This window comes from Gadus morhua, chromosome 4 (assembly GCF_902167405.1).
Source record: "Gadus morhua chromosome 4, gadMor3.0, whole genome shotgun sequence".
NCBI classification, from domain to species: Eukaryota; Metazoa; Chordata; class Actinopteri; order Gadiformes; family Gadidae; genus Gadus; species Gadus morhua.
In genome coordinates, this window is record NC_044051.1 from 10953211 (window position 1) to 10975560 (window position 22350).

A 22350-nucleotide genomic window follows, 5' to 3' on the forward strand; every position below is an offset into this window, starting at 1 on the left:
ATCTTTGAAACAAATTTTAATTGTCGTGCTCTTCGGCGACACCTTTGGCGATAAACGGTATGCATCCCCATAGATCCCGACGATGCAGTTAGTCACTGATACCCAGTTCGTAACCCTTGAACTGCATGTTCAAGGGCTTTCATCAGTGAGCCAGATTCAATCACCATTCTGTAACCTCATCCGGTGATAGTGACATAACATACATTTATCTGCGTGAAAATCTAGGGTAAATAACTAGGTTCTACATCCATCAGTAACACAACATATATATTGGTGGCAATTTATGAACAAAGAATGGCCATACATTGCATGGTTTCTGGAAAGAAAAATAGATTTGGCTGAACAATTTGTTACCAAGATCAGAAAGGATTTAGAATCAAAGGATTTAATTGCCAAGAAGAGTTTTACACCAACCAGGAATTTGGCTTGGTGATTAAGGTGCATACATTAAGACAATAACAATGAAGATAGATATATATATATATATATCACCATATAAACAAGCAGGAACATAAGCGATCAATTAAAAAAGGATTAAATAGAATAAATTAATTAATGGACTAATTGCAATTGCTTTGAAATTGCAAGTCTGTATACTCTCACCCACTAAAACGTATATTTACCACGAGCTGGAGCCACCCTTGGCACGTTTTCAATCCATGTCGAATAACACGACTTGTTCAACAACAAACCCAGCCTACGATTACAACTGCTGAACAGGAGGCAATTGTCAGACGAGGTCCAAGAGAATTAGCATGTGTGAAGCATTGTATGTTTACTAGAAACTCATAAAGCAGATGAATGTGGAACCAAGACCGCAAAACGCCTGCACTAACCAGAAATTGAGCACACATATGCAAAAAGAAGGCTAGTAGAAACCGCAACAAGAGAGAGAGGCTAAACATTGAAATATATAAACCAGTTCGACCAGTGTATGAGCCTCACAGTGAAGATTACCAGTCAAGGCGGTAAATACGAAAGCCAGTGTGGTCACGCAGAACTGATCTGAAACCGATTAACACAGGATTATTTGCAGATGCACGGATTACTTTGCACAACTGTGTAGCAGGATATCATACTAGTACGGTAAACAGCGAGAGAAAACAAGGAGACACAGAAAGTCCTGCTTAGTTACCAATGCTTAGTCAATGAGATTAAGTCAGATATCAACATCCATCACACAGCAGGGGCTATGGTTAAAGGAACGTTTCTATTGGGCCAGACAGCATACCTGAGGACTAGCACGAGCAGAGGTAATGAGGGACCTTTGATGAGATGTACGAGATTTAAAAATAAAAACTTTGGATCAGAGATTTAGACCCGTTTGTGAGACACTGGGAACATTTAACTGCCATTTCTCATCCCCTATGTTTTCTGAAGAAATTCAAACCAAAGTATGCAAAACACAGGGAGTGTATCAGAACCACAGCATATAAACAAGTGAACCACACTGAGCCAGATCTCTAGAGGTTCAATGAACACCATACGTGATAAATAGCAAGCATCGCAAAACTCCACTGCAACCAAAAAGATCAAATGGACTGGGCTAATATGGTGCCATTCACTGAGGCTATTCTCAGAACTTGAAGCTCTACGTTGGAAATGTGTGAGACAATATACATACAAATATAATACTTTGTTGATGGTCTATATTTGTCCTTTATATACCAATGTATCTGATAAACAAAAAAGGATGCAAATATATTCAAAAAGAGAGGACTAAGAATAGCAGGAGGGAAAAAGTGCAAGTCATAGAAAGAAGCTTAAGTCAGAAAGGTTTTTATTGACATTCACAAAGCAGGTTCTGACAGCAGATTACTCTTTGGCCTTCAAATGAGTCATACCCAATTGTCTTGTTAAAAACCTTACTAAATATTTGAATATCTTGACCATTAGTGTAGCTTTATGAAATATGGCCAAAGTTACATTCCAGTATAATTTAAACAATTCCAAGGCAACATATATCTTGTTGTAGCACAGTCAGTCATCTCTTCAGACGCCACTGCGGATATAGGAACTCCACTTCTAGGAAGCCTTCTTCTCTTCAAAGATGAGGTTTGCGGTAGCTTTTTTGGCTGTGAGACAGATCACAGATATGACAGTCAATGCAAGTTTTAGCCTCCGAGATCACATGCACTAGGAACATGACTGCCTCTTTTCATTACTTATAATTTCCCTCCTGTATCCAATCAATAGCCCAACTATATTCATCTTGTTCTAGCGTAATTCTGGTCAGGGAGAAACATCCATATCAAACTCAAACCCAAAAAATAATTTGGCATTCAAATGATTACGCAATATCATATTCCTATCCCATTAACAAGTGAGTTTAAAAGAGAAGCAGAAGAAGATGAACCGATTAGTCATTGAAGATCTAAATGTGAAAAGTTAAGCAGAGAGCTCCAATCTGCTACTTACCCTCATCCTTAAATTTGTCAGCAGCTTCGGTCGCCTTGTCGTGGATGTTCTTCATGGCGTCGTCGATCCTGGTTTCGTTCTTCAGGAAGAAAGGCCTGATGATGCGAGTGTAGATCAGCACAGATCCATTGGAGGGAGTGGGAGCCATGCACCAAACCAAGAACGCACACTGGGGAGGAGGGGAGAATCACTTTAGATACAAAACCTTATTCCATTTAATTATAGGAAATAGAAATGGATAGCATCCCGTTAAGTTATTGTTTACAGGCAGTGGTGCATGGGTTGCTATCATTGTTTTTAATTGTTATGGTTACTAGAGATTTGACTGAAAGTACTATTTGGCACAGTCTTCTCTCGCAACGATGTCCGAATCCTGGGCAACAACACCTCTCAAATCCGGTGACGACAACTCAACACTAAATGACATGGTGATGACGTTTGTCAGTGCTGTGTGTGTGTGTGCACCTTCCAATTAACTACACAGTACAAAAATGATGTCAAGTCAGGTGCTGAGTACAACCAATACCTTTCCCATATAGTAGAATGGAAACCAGGAGAGGAAAATATCACCAAAGAACTCGGCCACACTGAAGACTCCGTAAACCACCCAGTAAGTCAGCCATTTGGTATCATCCTCCTTTGTTGCACTTTCAATGGCCTTGATCCTGAAATTAAAGAGAAGTCACAAAAGAGGAAGAGTTAATCGAAGAGACTTAGATGAATGTCCATGTTTCATATTTTTTAGACATGTGACATCCTCTGAATGATAAGGTGTGGTCCTTTTCTGGTAACGCATCCTTTCGACAGTAGCCTAGTTTTTATCTTGAACAGAGCGATGGACCCGTCGACTTTAACCTAACAGCACTAGTAGGCGAGGCGTATAGCCTACACATCTGTTGTATCAAATTACATTTTATTCAGGACGTGTTCGCAGTAACTTAGACAACGTTCAGATACTGCAATAAATCAAATGCAGTTATAAGGAATACCTTTGTTTTATACCAGGAAGTCCGATCAACACAGCTATGATGCTATTTGAGGTTCAAATATTTTTAAGCATCATTTATTCAGTAGAGCACAATGTGCGTGTGTACGCGTGTGTGAACTGAGGGCGGTGTGATGAAAGAAGATGTTGATATGAAGGGCTGAACTGGGCCTGCTTGAGTCAACAACACATAGCATACTTACGATATGTAGGCTGGATAAGCAAACCCGATGAGATTGCACAGGAGCGAGGCTCCGTAGCCGATGACCAAGTAAATCGCGACGACTGCGACGATCCCTGGAACACATGATGGCAGATCGTCAAGTCATTGAGCCACTGATATACGTAGCCTTAAAGCAGCCTCGATATAAACCTTCATAAATAACTCATCTGTCAAATTTTTAAGACCGTTCATCGTTGCATGTCAACTGCTGTTTCCTGTCGGAATCGGTCTCTTCCGTGTGACAAAGCATGTCTTTCGCCCTCACGCCGCGGGCCTATACTTTCTTCCCCCTTGTTTTTTTCCATTTCATATCGTTTTTGTACACTCACCGAGCGAGATGTAGACTCTGCTGACTCCTGTTCTTTGTTCAATCTTGGCCAAAACATCCGTCATTAAATTCTTCTCGTTGAGAAATTTCTCGAAGCGTTGTTTTATGCCCGCTGCCATGGCTGCGTTTCCCTCAATAACAGCTAATAGATGAATCCGTGTGCGGCGGCGGCGACCATGAGACTGCTACGTTGAGCTCAGCTGGCACCATGGGTCTCTCACACAGAGATGTACGTCACGTAACAGTGTGCCCGCAGAAGACACACCCTTAATAACAGGCTACGTAGAAATATGGTCCACCTCCCCACGAGTTACGCCAACACGTACAAGCTTTCTGAACCCCGCGACACGCCTTGGTACTTTGAAACGTGTTGATCGGGGATACAGCAAAACATGATCACGTTGTTACAACGAGCTGATGATGGGATTGGGGTATTTCATCGTTATGGATAACTTGCAATTTAGAATTTCTGATTTGTAAAGTGTTTGTTATAACAACAAAATCCAAACGAGGAAGTAGTTTAGTAGTAACATAATTGGCTACATCTAAGTTCGATGGTAGGATATGTTAAAGAGTTTATATATGAATCTCATCATTTAAATAGCATATCTGATTAGACATCGCTGTAAACATTATATGCCCAAGGCAAAACGTGGGGTTCAAGTGTAAACCTATGTTTCATGTCAAGCAATATTGAATGACTGCGTTAATACAAAGGGGAGGAGCAGCAGGGCTGAGTAAATAAAATCAAAGGAGGGGTAGGCAATTTATTTTAGAAGCATTTTTTTCATATTTGATTAAATACACAATAAATCAAATGCAGTGACAAAAAAATATACAAAAATCCTGTATCTGTTGCATGGCTGGTCATCGCTACCTGCGAGACTGCATTGCCCAAGGCTAGGCAGACCTTGCTAAAGCTAGTTTTTGTAGGGTACTGTTTATACAACAGTTAGTTCCGACCAAGTAATGAGATTGGACGAGAAGCATCCTGAGTGCTGATATAGAGTATAACAGCACTGGGACTATTAACTATACATGTTCACTCCGCTTTGCAGGTGTTTTAATAACCGTTACTATTATTAAAGATCTTTATGTAATTTAGAATCAGATAGCAACAAACTTTGCACCGCAAAGATGGACATTTTTCCTGAAATAACATTTGATTTAAATTAATAATGGTCATCAGAAGAGTACGAAGTTAAGGAAATAACCCTGGCTGCCGGCCTGTGGCCTCGAACCTATGACCAAATCACAGCCGTGCTGATATTCAGTACAACAGCACTCCCTCTCGTGAGATACTGCATAAATGCGACCTGAGGAGGGGTTGGTATCTTCGGTTGGATACTTCAAAATGTATCCCGCTTTGGCTAGCTTCTCCAAATCGTCTACCCTACCTTTAGGCAGAATACTTTATTGACTATAGATAGACATATATGGCATACACATTTTCGTCCTAATTACTGTTTATATAACAATTTCAAGCACACGCCTATGGCCATCTTTGCCCGTGGACTTGTATAGCCTACTTTTCTAAACTTCAAACACGCATAAAAGGCACATGCTTAATTTTTCTTACATTTAGTTAGTTTGAAAGGAAGCATTAGTTAATAAGATCTCCTTATATATATTTGTCCCATAGTTGATACATTGAGATTCATGCTTTAATATCAAAGTACCAACTATGGGACAAATATAGGTCTAGACTACTTCATTCGAAGTTCATCCAAAGTGTTGCATTCCAACATAGTATTAGCGCATATATGAATGCCTCAAATGACCCATAACAAAGCAATCAAACATGGTTTCCCTGTAAAACTACATATAAAAGGTAAGAGCATATATACAGACGAGCATTTGGAATTTATTTTATAGGGGGTTACTAACAGTTCCTCTTCGGCAATGCATGTTCCTTTGTTTATTCGTGTACCAGTAGAGGATGATATGAAACCATCACTGGGCAATGTCATAGTAGAAATCTCTTAGTCTTGGCTCAACCACTGCAAATCCAGGCCTTTCCTCAAACCTTTAGAAAAAAAACAGCATACATATTACACAAACAATTATAGCGGTAATATGCCTCTTCTAATATGTTCCAGCGAAACATCACTAAAATTCACAATCACTTTTTTAAATTGTCTTTTATCAGCTAACCCCACACCCCTCATCCCCTCTTTCTTCTTCAGTTTGTATTGCTTTCAAATGATTTAATAATTTATTTATTTACATTTTCTTTTTTTTACATTTTCTCCTGTATTTTGTCTTTTACATCGTGTTAAGTGCTTTTGAGAAGCAATATACGAATAAATGTATTACAATCAGTGTAACCCTGAAATGAAGAAAATATCAGATTTCTTACTTGAATATCCAGCACTTCTTCATGAGGTCATACATCTCGTCTGGACAGTTGGCTGGAGGCTCCATGCGCCTGCCACTATCAATCATCTGCATGACTTCATTCCCTTTCATCCCCTGTGCATAACATCCATTAGTCCCATTCCCATTAATAGCCGTTTCCCACAATGCAGCAGCACACCTTTCACTGGTGTTGCCGCGATACTACTTGTATTGAAAGTGCTTCCAATCAGTGAGTTAATTTAGATTCTCAATAGAGAACGATGTTTACCTTGTAGGGTTTTTGCCCGAGTGAAAAGGCCTCCCACATCAAGACCCCGAAACTCCATACGTCACTTTTTGAAGAAAATTTCAGGTAGTTCATACATTCTGGTGCGTACCACTTCACAGGCCACTTCCCATGACCTTTAGACTGAAGGAGAAACACAAAAAACAATAAGGTACACAAAATCTGCAAAAGAATTGCACACGAAAAGGCACCAGTGTTCTTCACAAACACAGTTGCAGTCAAGATCTATATTTTCAGTTATCCCAACTGCTTTTCAGCAGTCAATTATTATTGAACTTATTTTTCAAATTAACGTTTTACATTTTCAACTTTTTCCAAGGGAGCAGAATCTGTCTTGCGATTGTGTTTTTTGGAATTGCTTATTGGTTAATGTACATTTCCTGGTCGGAAACACTCTTCCGCTTCCTTAACACGTTAAGAACTAGAACTATTAGCAGAACTGTGTATCAGGCTTGAGTGTGTGAGCCAAAGCCAAAGCCAAAAAGCACCATCTTTCAACAACTGAGTCATCACCTTATAGTAATTCTCCTCCTCGGTGAGAGCTTTGGACAAGCCAAAGTCACTGATCTTCGCATAGTGCTGTGTGACCAGCAGCACGTTCCTGGCCGCCAGATCCCTGTGGACAAAGTTGTTCTCCTCCAGGTACTTCATGCCCATGGACACCTGGTGCACCAACTCAGTGATGTTCTTCACGCTTAAATATCTGTAGAGGACAAATCCACAGTACCACCTTTATCATTTGTTTTTCACTCTTTATCTCTGCTACTATTGCGTGTGGACTTATCTTCTGTATTTTCTTTCTTGAATTTTTGTTTTTAATTTCTAATATTTAAAATGTTACTACCATCCTGTACTTTCTGCTGTAAAGCCCATATTTCCCTTCGAGGAGTAATAAAGTACCATCTATCTTATCTTATATCAGGTCCAGGCTTCGTTTGTCGATATGTCACTCAAGTTCAATTTACTCCTGCTTGCCCTGGGTATTAAACCGTGGTAAAAGGATGAGGTACGAACACACATTCAAATCCATATTTAACTCAAAAAGTTTACGAAAGGGACGAATAGAGGAAACTCTTTGGCCTGTTAAGCCCTTTGAAACTTTAATGTTGATTAAGGGCTGTACAAATAAAATTGAATTGAAAACATGCCTGTTCTTCTGGAGGAACTTGTTGAGCGGGCCCAGGTCAGCCAGCTCCATGACCAGCATGAGGTTCTCCGACTCGCAGATGCCGATCATGCGGACGATGTAGGGGTTGTCAAGCTGCTGCATGAGGTTGGCCTCCCGCAGCATCTCGTCACGCATCGCCCCGTCGTTGTCGCTGTTCTTCAGGATCTTCACCGCGACCTGCTTCTGGGCCCTGGAGTGGTGGAGCAAGTGTTCGAGTCAGGAGGTGGAAGGGATGATGCGTTGTTGTGTGTTCGACATGCATGTATCCCAGGTGAACAGTAGGTTTACTTGTACAATGGGAAATCTTCCTGACTCTCTGTTGCGTAGCACAGTCTGTGGGCTGTTTGGATTTATGAGATTTGAACTGAAAAAGGAAAGACGTGAGTAGACGCCTACTTTTCAGGTGAAATGCTCTTAGGAGGAATCTGCCCAACAAATTGATTCTGACAAATGATATTGGTTATGGAGGCTTTAGTGAAGCCAGGAGAATGTTGAATGTTTTAATGTGTCTTAATATTTGATATTTGATAATGTTTACTATTGTATTTGTGTTTTTGAATGTGAAATTGCTATATAAATCTGTGTGTGTGAGCTCGAGAGAGAGAGAGAGAGAGAGAGAGCGAGAGAGAGCGAGAGAGAGAGAGAGCGTAAGAATGGGTTGGTGGGTGGGTGAGTGAGTGAGTGAGTGAGTGAGTGAGTGAGTGAGTGAGTGAGTGAGTGAGTGAGTGAGTGAGTGAGTGAGTGAGTGAGTGAGTGAGTGAGTGAGTGAGTGAGTGAGTGAGTGAGTGAGTGAGCGAGCGAGAAATGCGACTACACACTTCTTCATCTTGTAGGTGCCCTTCAGAACGGTTCCAAAGTTCCCGGAACCCAGCTCTCCGTCCTCCAGGATGAGGTGTTCCCGCAGCACCACCGAGTTCCTCAGCTCATCAGGGTCTGCGTAGGGGCTCTCGTACACCTCCGTGTCCATAGGCATGGCCTCTGGGCCCACACACACAGGGGGGGGGGGGGGGTGTTAGCAGCCGATAGGTCCTTTAGCTGCCAAGCTCAATTATATTATATTACTATCAAATAATAATAAAAATAATATTTTTTATTATTATGATATAAACAATTTAGTTATTAAATCTAGAATTTAAGTATTTCACCTGAAGTCTTTAAGAAAGGAACAAGGCGCACTAATTACCTTTGCTCGATCCATAATGAGGTATGTTAGCTTCGTAAGGATTAAGATTGTCTGTTGTGTTGTTGCGTGATCCTCCCCAAATCTGTCAGTGTATCAAAGATATTGATAAAGTGTCAAAATGGCAGAAAAACGCATCGGAAATAGCACAAACAAAGTGCCAACAGATCATTGAACAGATTTTTCCTTGAATATTTAGATTTTTGTAACTTCAAATAAACTGATTCAATTTAACGGTAGTCCGCAACTTCTGCCTGACCATCTCATACAGTATTTACTGATACAAATAGTCTATTCAGCATGAATACAAGAAGAGCCAAGAAAGTCTGCCAATGGGATTAGTTTAAAAAGTAACACTTTGTGATGTTTGCGCACAATTGTAATACGACAGTCGTGTTGACGCACCTTTTTTTTTCCAGGAATGGGAACAGAGTAATTTTTGAGTCTGGAGAAAAATCCACTGGCTGCCCCCCCCTGGGGAGCAGATGTTCACAGAAGATTAGGTTAACCTTTGGATGTTATTATGAAGGGCGTGGTCACCAAGAGAAGTCTTTAGGTATTAAAACCAATGTGTACATCTTTTGAACAACAAACAGTCACTAAAATGTATGTGCTGATATTCAGCAGTTTACATAACCAATTCTTTCTTCATCTTCCTGAGAGCATTAATCAACCCATAAATCCTCCTCTATCTCATAGCGTTTTGCAGCTTTCTTCATTACATAATTAAATGTATATTTTCACATTTAATTGAGAACTTGGTAGGCAGTCGATTTTGGGATCAATCGACAGGGATAACACCTGATACCAAAGAGATCCCACTTGTTCAGGTACAAGGCCGGGGACAATGTGTTCATTGTTTACAACTTCATGAAGAGGAGCTCCAGATGTGCAGGTGCCCCTCCCACTACCACTTCCTGTCAGGCTATCTGCCCGCCCCCACCACTGTTGGTGAAATAACACACAACACTCATGCCACACACTGGCCCCCCTCGGGGGACAGTCGTGTGTTGTTTCCCCCCCCCCCCCCCTCTCTGCTTCTTACTTACACTTTCAACACTTACTTGAAAGGGCGTTTCTTACTCATGCAATGGCTTAGTTTGCCCCACTTTCAAACACACACATAATCCATTGCGTACATTGTGTTGTGCTGTGTTTACTTACAGGGTGATCTTGTGGCAGAGACGGTGCTATATTATCTATAAATGTAAAGATATTTGATTGATTATATTTTTGGATATATATATATTATATATACATTATGCATACATATATTATACATTTACCTTTACATTTAGGACATTTAGCAGGTGCTTTTATCCAGAAGGACGACTTACAATCAGTACATTTGTCAGAAGAAAGAGAAACAAAAATATATTGCTGACGGTACAGTAAAGATATTTATAGAAACAAGAACCAAGCACTTACAATTGCTAGGTTAACCCATTCCCTGTATAGAACAAAGATATATTATAATATTTGTGTAAATTGTGTATATTTGTGTATGTTACTGATGAACGTGGGTGTTAATGTAGGTACAATCCTTTGTCCATGTGTCTTAGACAGAAAATACCAAGATAAATTGCCGTGTTTCTTGATTCAGGGTATCTATATTTTTATTTACCAAAGTCTCCGTCCCCTCGTGAACAGGGCTGGGTCAGGACACACAAAAGGCCATCTGGTTTGTAGGAATAGTGCTCCACCAGCTGTGGACAGAGTTCATATCAGTGAGAGCATTATGCCCCGTCGAAGCTTGAGCATTATCGTCTATTGGTATCGTTTTGTTATTGAAATATGTCTAATTTAAATTTGACAAATAATAAATATAACCACAAGCGGTGATTAAAATTAAAGCAAAATCAAAGACAAGAACACACTAATGGAAGATATATAAATATAACATGTAATTGTCATATTTAAGGAAAGATGTTCCACTTATAAACCTGAACTGCAGCCTCATTCACATGCTCAAAATGTCTATTCATAAGCACAAAACATCCAGAAAACACCAATCACACATTTCTCAAGTGAATTAAGGGCTTTCTTCAAAGCATATACCTGAAATTAAACATTTGCAGTCAAGAACACACGAAAGTAATACAAGTATGACAGAGTTATTTATGAAGGAAAAATGATTGACGAAGAAGTTCCCCTTAATGCCATACTGTGTCTTGGCAGTCCGATTCTTGGAAACTAATGAGCCGAAATGTTGATTGCCTGATGAATTTCAGGTGCTGTTCAATGTTGTGTTTCTTAAATGAGTGGCAATGACAGGTCATGTTCAGCTTGTTCATAATGCTCTAATCATGATTCTAACTCTCAACCTAAGGATCACCAGTACACAGCATTATCCCGTTGAGCCACTGACTTTCCTGAACTGCACAAAGCCTCATTCACATGGTGAAAATGTCGATTGATAAGCACGCAACATCAAGAAAACTCCAAGCACACATTTCACAAGAGAATTAAGGGCTTTCTTAAAATGGTACAGATCTGAAAATTTGCACTATTAATGGTATCCACCTAATGATAGCCGTATGTGGCGATTTAGGTGAATTTTTGATTTGATTATATAAGAATTTTTCAAATGGATACCAACACATTGGGGACTATTCAGAGCAATTTTTTGTCGATGCTGACTAGAAATATATTTTTTTACATACTATTTGTGCTGAATCATAAAATGTTACAAAAGCAACATAAAGTACTTGAAGAGGAACCTAAATATTTAAAGAAGTTACTGGTAAACCACAGTTGATTGCAGAAAGAGAGGATTTGTTACTTTCGATTTATATCATTTGTATTTCTCCAAATTGCTCACATTAAAAGCCTACATGTATCCAATCTGTGTTTGATTCCTTTGTTCAGATTACTTCATTCGGGGTGTCAAAGACCATGGAAGTACAAAGTATTTTTGTGTGTCAGTTTCATTTGGTATTGATTCCATACATACCATACCATTGAATCAGAGAAGGAATCAACTCCAGACAGCCATTTTTATAAACCACCCAAGATGGCTGCCGCTGATGTGGCACACTGATGTGGTTTTATTGCTATGATTGGTTGCAGGTCTGTCCAATTGCGTCCAAAGGCTTAAATCCGGCATTGCCATGCTTTAGTTAACAGTGGAAACCTAATACCAGAGCTGAAGCACATGTTCCAGTACATAATGCTAAACAACAGTGGAAAAAGCAAAAAATATCCAATGTGGGAATCCACATCTGACAGTGCATCTTGGCATGATTGGATCAAGGTGTCGATGAAGGTCGAGTGTTGGCGTAAGTTGGGGCAGTGTGTGCAATCCCCCGAACGTTGCATGCCTACCTGCCACAGTGTGTCAAATTTCCGGCCTTCTGGTATGGAGAGTTTGGCAGACGAGTCTTTGTCGATGCGATAGTGCATGGCCTGCCCTTCATGTAACAGGCACAGGGCGTACGAACTGGCATCCCTCTGACGGATTCTACAGAAGGAAAGGGAGAAAGACCTCAGTGGACATATTTATATATATATATATATACACACTATACACACACACACACTAAACACACCTAGAGGGTACACATGGGAAAGCAGATATACATGGGAGAGCAGATATACATATGTCTGTATAGGCTCTGTATGCATGCATCTATAGTATCTTTGGAATTTTTAGCAATATATATATATACATATATATGATCTAATATATAAATTATCATATCATCCATAAAAAAAAAAAAATATATATATAACACTTTATTAAATACATTGCCAAAAATGCACAATATACTTTAGATATAAGTATACAGCGCCTATACGGACTGTATCTGTATCTGCTCTCCCATGTGTAGACAGCATTCGCCCCACCATATACTGTCTACCCTCGCTAGGCCTCTGGCTAGTTCAGGAAGTTACAGCGGAAACCACAGCTCGCTGCTGCGTCTACTCGTCTGAGACCAATCACGTAAGTCTCAGCCTTCAGTTCGTTTACTAGAAGCGAAGAATGCTCCCGCCATCTGATAAAACACACGGCTGAGTGAAAAGGCAATGTTTATAAGGGAGGAGGATAGGAGGAAGGTTTCGATAGTAGTTGTATTTCTAATTGAATGTTTATCATTGTGTTACACAGGGGGGAATTCAGTAACCTTTCATGCTGTTAGGTTCTGTTGGATTTTGCCAGTGTAAGATTTAAAAAAAGCGATTATTTTAGTGTAATTTGTGAGAAATTACCGCTTTAAGTGAGGGAATTTTTCTGTTTAGCTAAAAAATCGTCCCCTCTTCCACTATCTACTGATTCCTTGCTTTACAACTCCTGAATCCTACCCACAACCTATTTATAACACTGGGATGCACCACACTTCGAGTAAATTGAGTGACAACGTGGTCGACCAATGAGGGCAGGTGGATGCTAGACTGCCCAACAACCTACAGGAATCTTCCGTTGATGCGGGGTCCGTTCTGCAGCAGGGGCTCAGAGTCTTCCCGGGAGATCTTGCCGTGGAACCAGGGCATCTTCTCATGGGCCGTGGTGGCGATGAGCTTCTCCAGCTGAGGCCTCTGGCTGATGATGGCTTGTTCCAGCTCCGTCTCCTGTGAAACAAAGACGCAAACATAACTTCATTGTTATGAAGGAGCCATACTAAGGTTATTCACATGTACCTATACAGATTCATTTACCAAAACCACACACGCTCACGTACGCACACACGCCTGCACGCACTCACGCAAGCAGGCACGCACGCACGAACACACACAAACAAACACACACACACACACACACACACAAATATACATATATATATACATACACATATATATATATATATATATATATATATATATATACACATACATACATACATACATACATACATACATACATACATATATATATATATATATATATATACAAATAACAAATAACAAATCAACAATAAGCATGACTGCCGGACAAATTACAAAAAAAACTCCAAAGCAAAATCCTGTATCAGTGGTTAGGAGTCAAGTTCAACCGACAGACCCACCGAAAGGTTCCAAGTCTGCCGGACGTACTCGCGGATCAGCTTCTCCTTGAGGTCCTCAAAGGGCCCCGCCTTGGGCTGCATGTTCTTGGGCCGGTTGCAGGGCTTCTTCAGCAGGCACACCAGGCCGTCCGTCTCCTGGGAGTGGTAGTCGATGACGTCCACGGGGCCCCGGTGGCTCTTGCCCCCGATGATGGCGTACGTGTTGCCCGCCTCCTGCTCGATGGTGTAGTGGTAGCACTTGTGCACGTGGGACACGGAGAGCGCGAAGCCGCCCAGGTAGTTGCGGCTCTGCCTCAGGAGGTAGGAGCCGTTGGACATGCCTCCCTGGCGTAGGTAACCCTCCGCCTCCTCCCGGGTGATGTTGCCGTAGAAGAAGGGCAGGGAGCTCACGTTGTCGGCCATTTTGGCGATGGACGTAGTCCCCGAATCCCTCCTGTACCGTGATTGGATAAAGATGTTGTCACGGATGCGTCGAAATGATTCTATCTATTTAACAAACCCACCAGGATTGGATAAAGATGTCGTCGTCTGAACTAAATAACGGATGCATCTAATGAAGCCATCTATTTGACCCGCCTGACAACGAGCAATGAAGGGAATGGTACCGTACCGATATCTACAGAACAGCATGTTGACAATCTTTTGACTGATAACCGTTAGAGGTGACATATTATACAACGGGGGACCTAAATCCAGCGATCTGATTGGTTCCCAACTGTTGTATAATGAGCGTATACATAACTGCTATGACGCCCGATCATTTTGTGAAAGTTTGCATATCCCTCCGCGCCTGGAAGTAGAAACAGTTACAAAGTAAAACATATGTTGGATGATGGAGAGCGTGTAAATGTTGTTACTCCGGGAGTGAGCAAGGCGATGGAGAGACTGACGAAAGCTTAGGCACACGGCGAGTGAACTGCTCCATAGGATAAATTGCCGGCGAACCGCTCTATCGGAGCCTTCTCTCGGAGGGACGCTAAAGTGTGTTGCATAGCGACCGTCTATGCATAGCGGCAGCCAGGATGGACTACTTTTTTGTATTCTTTAATTAAACGGCTATTTTGACTTTCTTGGTTTCTTTTTAAATGTAGTGTGTCTATGACTTTCGTTTCGCCATAATAGTAACCGTTGTATAAAAGCAATAGATCACTTCAGTCAGTGGCATGTGCTCATTATACCACTGTGAAGGGGGTCGCCGGCCCTCCGCTGCGCGTCGGGGCCGGACCACGCCCTTAACAGTGGTATAATGAGCACATACCACAGCCTGGCGTGATCTATTGCTTAATTATACCACCGGGTGTGAGTGTGATTAGCCTTTACAAGCCGTTTTTAAAATCGGCCTATTTTGACATCACAAGTGGTCGTGTCCACCTAGATGTGTGCTGGATAGATCAGTCTATCTGCCTACCCAGTGGTCTCTTGCAAACGTTGCTCTTCTATCCAACAAACATCTAGGTCGACAAGACAACTTGTGATGTCAGAAGAGGCAGATTTCCAAAACGGCTTGTTTACGGCTAATCACACTCACACCGGCTGGTATAATAGGTCCCCTTTAACTAAATAACAGATACATCTAATGAAGCTATCTATCTGACCGACCTGAAAACTAGCAATGAAGGGAGTGGTACAGATATGCACAGAACAGTTATTGACAACTGTTCTGTTGTCAAAATGTTGACAAGCTATAGACTGATAAAGCTTAATAAGGATCCAAAATGTATTTTCCCTTACGAAAACAATTTTAAAGATTGACATGATACAATTAAAATTCTAACTGTACCTTTTAGCTGTTTTCAATGGACTCCACTCGATAAATTGCCTTTGACCTATCAAGTGGAATAAAAATAGGAAGTGTCATTTCAAGTTAACATCCAGCGATTTGTTTCAGCGGATCAAGAGACATCACAAGCTGTACTCCCTGACATTGTTGAATACATGGTTGGCTCAAAGGTTTACATAGGGTTTATGTTATTGGAAGACCAGTTTAGACAAGAAAAAAAAGAAATTAAATCAGGATTTATGTTTCCTTCCTGGTCCTCATTTACTTTTGGGTAAAGACACTTGAATTGTTTGGTAATTTCTACATGTTTTTTTTATCAAGCAAGGGAGACATTCCAGTGCATTAGTATTCATATTTATTGTAATTGGATTTACATACACTCAGTATGTATTAGCTTCCATTGCCCGCCAAAGGGGCATCAGCTCTATTAATTGCCAAACAGTGTTCGATAAAAACACGGTCAAAATCCTGAATCTACATGCACCCTTGCTCTTTCTGAGGGACAGTAATTCATAATGTATCATTCAATCATTTGGTTAAAAATAAACTCCTAATTCCTGTTAGTGCATCCCACAGCAGCGATTAACGTTTAGGGTTGATAGCGTCATGGAGCCATGACTTAATTTCTTTTACACTTAGTAACATAAGCCACAACCATCAACGATGCTCCTGGGTTACCACATCACGTCTTAAAACATGAGTCACATGTTCTTATAACTAGATGAGAAGAAAACAAAATCAGCCGAATATAGACATTTTCGTTTGCTTCATGAATCAGCAACACAACAAAACAATGGTAGTGACAACAACTACCGGTTTCCACTCACTAGTCTGCCCTGATACTATTCCCTCTGCTTTCACTGTACCTTATTGATATGGATTCTGAAACAAAACAATATCATGGATTATGATATTTCAGCATCTACTACAACAGGAAAGCCATTGAATTATTTAACTATTAATATAATTTAGAAGCTGGCAACTCTAACTTATCACCCAAGACTCAAATCAAAATATATGTTTCACAAAAATATATTCTTGATACTGTAGCACTGACACAATTATTTCTGTTATGAAAATTACACTTCATAATAACTATGTATTGCAAATAGGTAAAAGCACTTTATGTTTGTAGAATATGTTTGTATCCTAGTATAATATTCCTTAATTGAATGAAACCTAGTATAAGATACCTTAATTGAATGTAACCTAGTATAAGATACCTTAATTGAGTGTAACTTAGTATAATATTCCCTAATTGAGTGTAACTTAGTATAATATACATTCATTGGAACACTTTTCCTTAAACTATTTCTAAACATTGAATAACTGCAACTTCAAATGCATATTGAAGTGTTCTATAGTCAAGCTCAATCCATATTGCACAATATTATATAAGATCATCATATACATTGGTAAATTAATAAGTCGCCATTCTATATTCATAAGATAATACAATAACATTATGTTCATAAAATGTTCAACTTTTTTTGTGGAATTTAGGTTGTTACTTCAGTTGGCTATATTGAGGTCTATATTTAATTAACATAATTGTGTAGAACTGAAACTAATAGTGAAAATACATATTTAATTTTCTCAAAGCATCATTTTGTGTATTTTCGAAGAGGATTCATTAACGTTAATCTAGAACTAAACATGTTTTAGGAAGTGTAATGTAAGCCCCATTGAAGAAGAGAGTAAGATGTAACCCCATATACCAGTTCTATTTTGCGTCTTTTAAAGTTAACAAGAACATATCTTAACGTTTCAATCATATTGGGCCAAAAGTTAATGATTATTAAATCTGAGTGCAGATATAAAACCAATATGTTTAATATGTTTGGAGAACAACTAAAAACATAGAAAGACCTGAAAACCAAGCAATGGGCAATGCAAAATCATTGTAAGAAAAACTTTCATAAGTAAAGTTTTAAAGAACAATGAATTCTAAATTAATGTCATAAAATGTATAGCTACCACATTTAAAATAACTACACTTGTTTTGCTTGCAGTTATTCATACACTTTAAATTAACTGTAGTTAACGTATACTAAACAAACGTAGATAAGATAAATACAATCCAGAATGTTTGCTTCACTTACTATGTACTTTCTTGTCAGACACTGGTACTCCTTTGTAGTGCACTTTCAGTCCTTAACTGTTGCACTTAACTGTCATCCACCAGAACAGGATGTGAATAGGTCACTTTGCATTCTGTTGCATAACAAATAGCCTTTACTGAAAATATGAATTGAAAAATCTTTATTCCTGGAATGTGACAAACAATTCCAGTTTCTGAAAAACCTCTGTAATACTGCAACTCATAGCAAGTTATGCAGTTTATAAAGTGCTGTGGAATTGTTTTAAGGGGGATTGTTTTAAGGCTTCCTTATTTTAAGCTACTTCCTTCATCCATTTTGTCTGTACTTCCTCTTTATCTGCAACGATGACCACCAGAAGGTTGCTGTTCTGAGAAAATGTTTAGAACAACAAAAAGGGTTTTGTTTGTTGGTTATGTTATGTTCATTGGTTATTAACATTGTTAATGATTGTTTACAGCAAAATAACAAACATTTGATCATTTACATAAATGTATGATGTTCATATGTATCATCGAGAAACGATCATGAGAAAGAGCTATGTTATTATCCTATGTATTTTATAAATAATACTAATGAAAAATAACATTTCAATTATTTAAAATATGTTGTGCATGTATCTGTTTTATTTTTGTAATTGTTCATTATTGACACCTTTCTTTTATTGACCTTGACGTCCAAGTTAATCTTGCCATACATTCATACACACTAAAAGTACAAAAGTGCAAAAGCCGAGTAACTTTAAATGGTACATGCTATGGTGCAACATCCTGGCGTTGAAAATAGGACGACTGTGAAAGCTTATATGTCAGTGTTTTAATTTGAGTTAAAATAATCTCTACATCAGTGCTTCGCCAGTTCCACATTGAACTACAATGACCGGTAGTAGTTCCTCAAAAGCTTTCCTTCCCTGAGCATAAATTATATAAAACGTTTGAAGAAATTAAATAAAACATTGAACACCACAACCTTATGAACAGTAACCATCACCCAAGTGAATATTTGTTACATTTGCAGACGAAAAATTTTGGATTGGAAAGTAAAACTATACATAGAATCCACACCATTCAAAAGCATGTTTTTACCAAAGCCAAACATCCCAATAGCTTGATAGAACACACTTGATAAATCCAGGCACAACCCATCCATGGGATTAAGTTGACCCTAAGTTGACTGTGGGTCAGAGGTTTTAAGATGGACTCAATGAGGGCCACTGTTCCTCAGCCAAACCCTGCAGTGATAAAGCATGGCTTACATTACGTTATCTCCTACAAAAACAGAACAGTGGTTGCTCTTATATCACAGCAGGGGCCAATCCTGTGACGCTCAGGGATATAGAGGTCGTCCTCAACTCACAACCTATCCTAAATATGCAAAATAAAGCACTTCTGTTGAAGACTTTAGTGTGTTGAGTGTGATCATTTAATACTCGGAAAGCTCTATTGCTATTAATGTATTTAGTTCTAGGAATAAAACAAATATAAATAGAATACCTATGTTCCCCTAAAAAGCTTAATTGAACATTAAAACACGTATTGTATAACTGCATTTCCTATGACCCCCACTCACACACACACACACACACACACACACACACACACACACACACACACACACACACACACACACACACACACACACACACACACACACACACACACACACACCTCCCAAATCCCAGAAACGTCTTAAAGGTGCAGTGTCTTGGATTAAATTACATGTTTAAGATTTACTTAAACATACTTGGGTTTCCACTCCAGTTACTTTTTGGAACATTGATTTACGAGAAACAAAATAAACCGTACATGCAATAATCTTTAGCAATCTTATCAACAGAGCAGGTGCACCGCCACATTATATATATTTCCAATGCTATTTCTGAGGCCAACTGCTGCATGCTCATCTCTGACCCTTGCTGGACAACACCAGCATTACAACAACCTCTCAAGTTGGCACATACAAGGGGTCCCGCCTCGCATGTCAGTTAGCATATAGCATACTACGCTCCTCAACATTTAACCCCAGATGTTCCATAGCCTTTCACCAGTCTTTATCAACATAGTTAGAAGACCATGTTGCTGCAGAAAGGTCATATACAAACACTCCCTTCTAAGTAGGCCCAAGGGCTACCTGATATGGGTCTCTCTCAAAACTATTAATGTCCCCAGCCAGTTAATGCCATAATATAATGAGGAAGGATCTGCAACAAACTATGAAATGCATCACTGCCTTTTTAACCCTCAAATTCACTCTGAAAGCGCTGAGTTACCCTTCGTGCCATACCAGATGGCTGCATTTCCTGTAGCCCCTCAACTTATTTCCATATTGTAAATGGTAAGTTATTATCTTGTGATATCTGTAAATAAAGCAAACATCCGGTTAAGGAGGGATTACTACCTTATTATTAAATTCTCATTTGTTCCTCACACCGTAGCTTGTGACTTTGTCCATTTGGACCTTTGGTTTGTTGACCATCACACCTGAGGCTCTCTAGAAAATGCATCATTCCAGAGATGCCAGCCTACCCATTGTTCGGCACCCAAATCAGCAGCAGTTTGTCATCCAAATTGTCTTTCAACGGTCACAACACCCAAGCAGGACGACAATTTGATCAACAGGATTGCTTCACCAGACAAGCCTAGAAAATGGTCCATAACATGAAATGAGCCTCAAAATGAGTGTGGAGAAATGTTATTTCTATGACAGTATTTTGCATCTTTATTAATGTATGTCGCTTTAATAAATGGGTTATTGTGTCTTGGTCTAGAATCACCCTCCATTATGCTGATAATAAAAGATAATATACATTTACAGTTAATTTCGAAATTCTAATGGACTTTTACTTCTCAGTACTCACCTGTGTAGGGGTATGTTGTAAGTATGCTGGTCATAACCTGGCAACGGCATGTCCAATCCTTCTTCATCTGAAAAAAAAAAAAAAGAATATGACTTGAGCCAGGACAATTCAAATGCCCCAGAAAAAAAGGTGGGACATGATTCTTGTATCAACAATAAAATAAATAATGTTATCAAATAATGAGTTATTGGAGAGAAACAGTATTTTAAAGTTTAAAAAGTGTTTTGGAGGCCACTCAAAGAATATCCAATCAGACACAGCCAGATAATTGATCACATCAATAGACAGCATAAACATGCGTGGGGTGGAAGTAATCAATCTGCGTGTAATATCTTCAAGTTCAGTTATTAATTCCACTCATTACGCAATACATAACTGGTGGCTAGTTTATTGTCATGCTTTTCCTGACCCAAATACTGGTAACTTAATACGTGGATTTTCCCACACAACATCTATTGTTTTCTCTCTTTTCATTACAATTAAACAATGCGATATATGTGCAATCCCCAAATACGGGGAGATTGGTTAGGGTCCGAATCGAGTCGTGTTGTGTACCAGAAGTGTATTAAGGATCTCAGGCATTTAATCGTAATCGGAAGAAACACTCCAGTCCAAGTGGTGCATACGTGCCACTAAAGACGCATCCCTCACTATAAGCTCATATGGGCTGGTCTGTTTACACAATGCACTGATGATAAGAATCTTCCTTTGGTGCATTATTCGCATGTCCCATGAAAAACTAGGTCTCCAAATACAAGGCTGGGTACATGGTATACCTACTGATATATGTATACTTTTTAAATCAAGGTTAAAAAACAAACATTCAATAAAGGTAATTGGGGATGGGATGAATCCTTAAGATCTACTCACCTTAGCTTTGTCAAGGCTGCAATTAGCCCACTGCTAACCTATCTCCTTCTTCCAGCAGGCAATAGCTGAATAAGTACACTGTCATCGTATCTTCCATGTACCCAAACGCTTGGATCTAATCTTAAAGACAACTAAACAGTTAATGTAGAGTTGCGCGTTTTCAGCTATCCTGCGTGAAAAGCTAGGGGAAATAAATCACCTCTCGTTCACTCTTTTCAAATTAAAAGCCACGGCAAATAAAACGAATTCACAGCGTGAAGTCTTAATATTTGTCATGGCAGAATCCAATTCCTAAACCAGGATAATCTATTAGGCCTACTTCAACTTGGTGTGGTGCAAACGAGTGATAAAGAACAAACCGCGGAACTCAAATTTCGTTTTCTTGTTACCGTCAATTCTTTTTTTTTTAATAGGCCAATATTATTATTTTTATTTTTTATTATAATTGTATAATTTTACTTCAAATGTGAAGTTGGGTTGGAAGGAATAGTGGTGTAAACATCAAAATAAGGCAGAGTATCTTTTGCTTAAAAACACCATCGAGCATTCTCTTCTGTCTCTGGTGCTAGAGGACCACACGATGCGCATAGCCTCATTATGGCTCATTCTGGGTAAAATGTTGCTTTGCATCTGAAAAAACACTCACAAAGCCTTGTATCTTAATGTGCTCTCACCACTTTGCGAAATGAAGCCAACAAAAGAGCAGATCTGCTAGCATTGGCATAGCCCGGAGTTCTGCCTGCAATACAGCTGCATACGCCAACGCCAAGTGGGTTTCTGCCTCACTGAACCTCC

The 22350-nt window shown here is 39.4% G+C and overlaps 2 protein-coding genes across 4 annotated transcripts; both read right to left on the bottom strand.

Annotated features, from left to right (window-relative positions):
* Positions 1–1763: 1763 nt before the first annotated feature.
* Positions 1764–4263, bottom strand: reep5 (receptor accessory protein 5). The gene is made up of 5 exons (XM_030355474.1): positions 3956–4263; positions 3607–3700; positions 2945–3083; positions 2419–2587; positions 1764–2075 (listed from the first exon to the last, which is right to left on the bottom strand). The coding sequence occupies exons 1-5, from the start codon at positions 4071–4073 to the stop codon at positions 2026–2028; spliced, it is 570 nt and encodes a 189-aa protein (XP_030211334.1). The 5' UTR covers positions 4074–4263; the 3' UTR covers positions 1764–2025.
* A 444-nt stretch (positions 4264–4707) lies between these two features.
* Positions 4708–21702, bottom strand: syk (spleen tyrosine kinase). 3 transcript variants are annotated; one of them, XM_030355471.1, is made up of 16 exons: positions 21556–21702; positions 20686–20752; positions 15730–15775; positions 13950–14382; positions 13355–13515; positions 12271–12406; positions 10571–10652; positions 10111–10145; positions 9352–9420; positions 8950–9031; positions 8585–8750; positions 7747–7956; positions 7112–7301; positions 6581–6721; positions 6314–6426; positions 4708–5980 (listed from the first exon to the last, which is right to left on the bottom strand). In XM_030355471.1, the coding sequence occupies exons 2-16, from the start codon at positions 20750–20752 to the stop codon at positions 5908–5910; spliced, it is 2004 nt and encodes a 667-aa protein (XP_030211331.1). In that variant the 5' UTR covers positions 21556–21702; the 3' UTR covers positions 4708–5907. The 3 variants fall into 3 exon arrangements, with proteins under 3 accessions (XP_030211331.1, XP_030211332.1, XP_030211333.1); XM_030355472.1 differs by having other exon boundaries at positions 8585–8744; positions 21556–21696; XM_030355473.1 differs by lacking the exons at positions 20686–20752; positions 21556–21702 and adding an exon at positions 17832–18081.
* Positions 21703–22350: the final 648 nt, after the last annotated feature.

Excerpts from the sequence above, each read along its gene's own strand:
- reep5 (XM_030355474.1), bottom strand. The coding sequence starts at position 4,073 with ATGGCAGCGGGCATAAAACAACGCTTCGAGAAATTTCTCAACGAGAAG. Across the intron at positions 3,701-3,955 it reads CAGAGTCTACATCTCGCTCG|GGATCGTCGCAGTCGTCGCG; the intron begins GTGAGTGTACAA and ends CATGTGTTCCAG. Across the intron at positions 2,588-2,944 it reads CATTCTACTATATGGGAAAG|TGTGCGTTCTTGGTTTGGTG; the intron begins GTATTGGTTGTA and ends CCTCCTCCCCAG.
- syk (XM_030355471.1), bottom strand. The coding sequence starts at position 20,752 with ATGAAGAAGGATTGGACATGCCGTTGCCAGGTTATGACCAGCATACTT. Across the intron at positions 10,146-10,570 it reads ACGAGGGGACGGAGACTTTG|ATAATATAGCACCGTCTCTG; the intron begins GTAAATAAAAAT and ends TTACATTTATAG. Across the intron at positions 7,957-8,584 it reads GGCACCTACAAGATGAAGAA|GGCCCAGAAGCAGGTCGCGG; the intron begins GTGTGTAGTCGC and ends CCACCACTCCAG.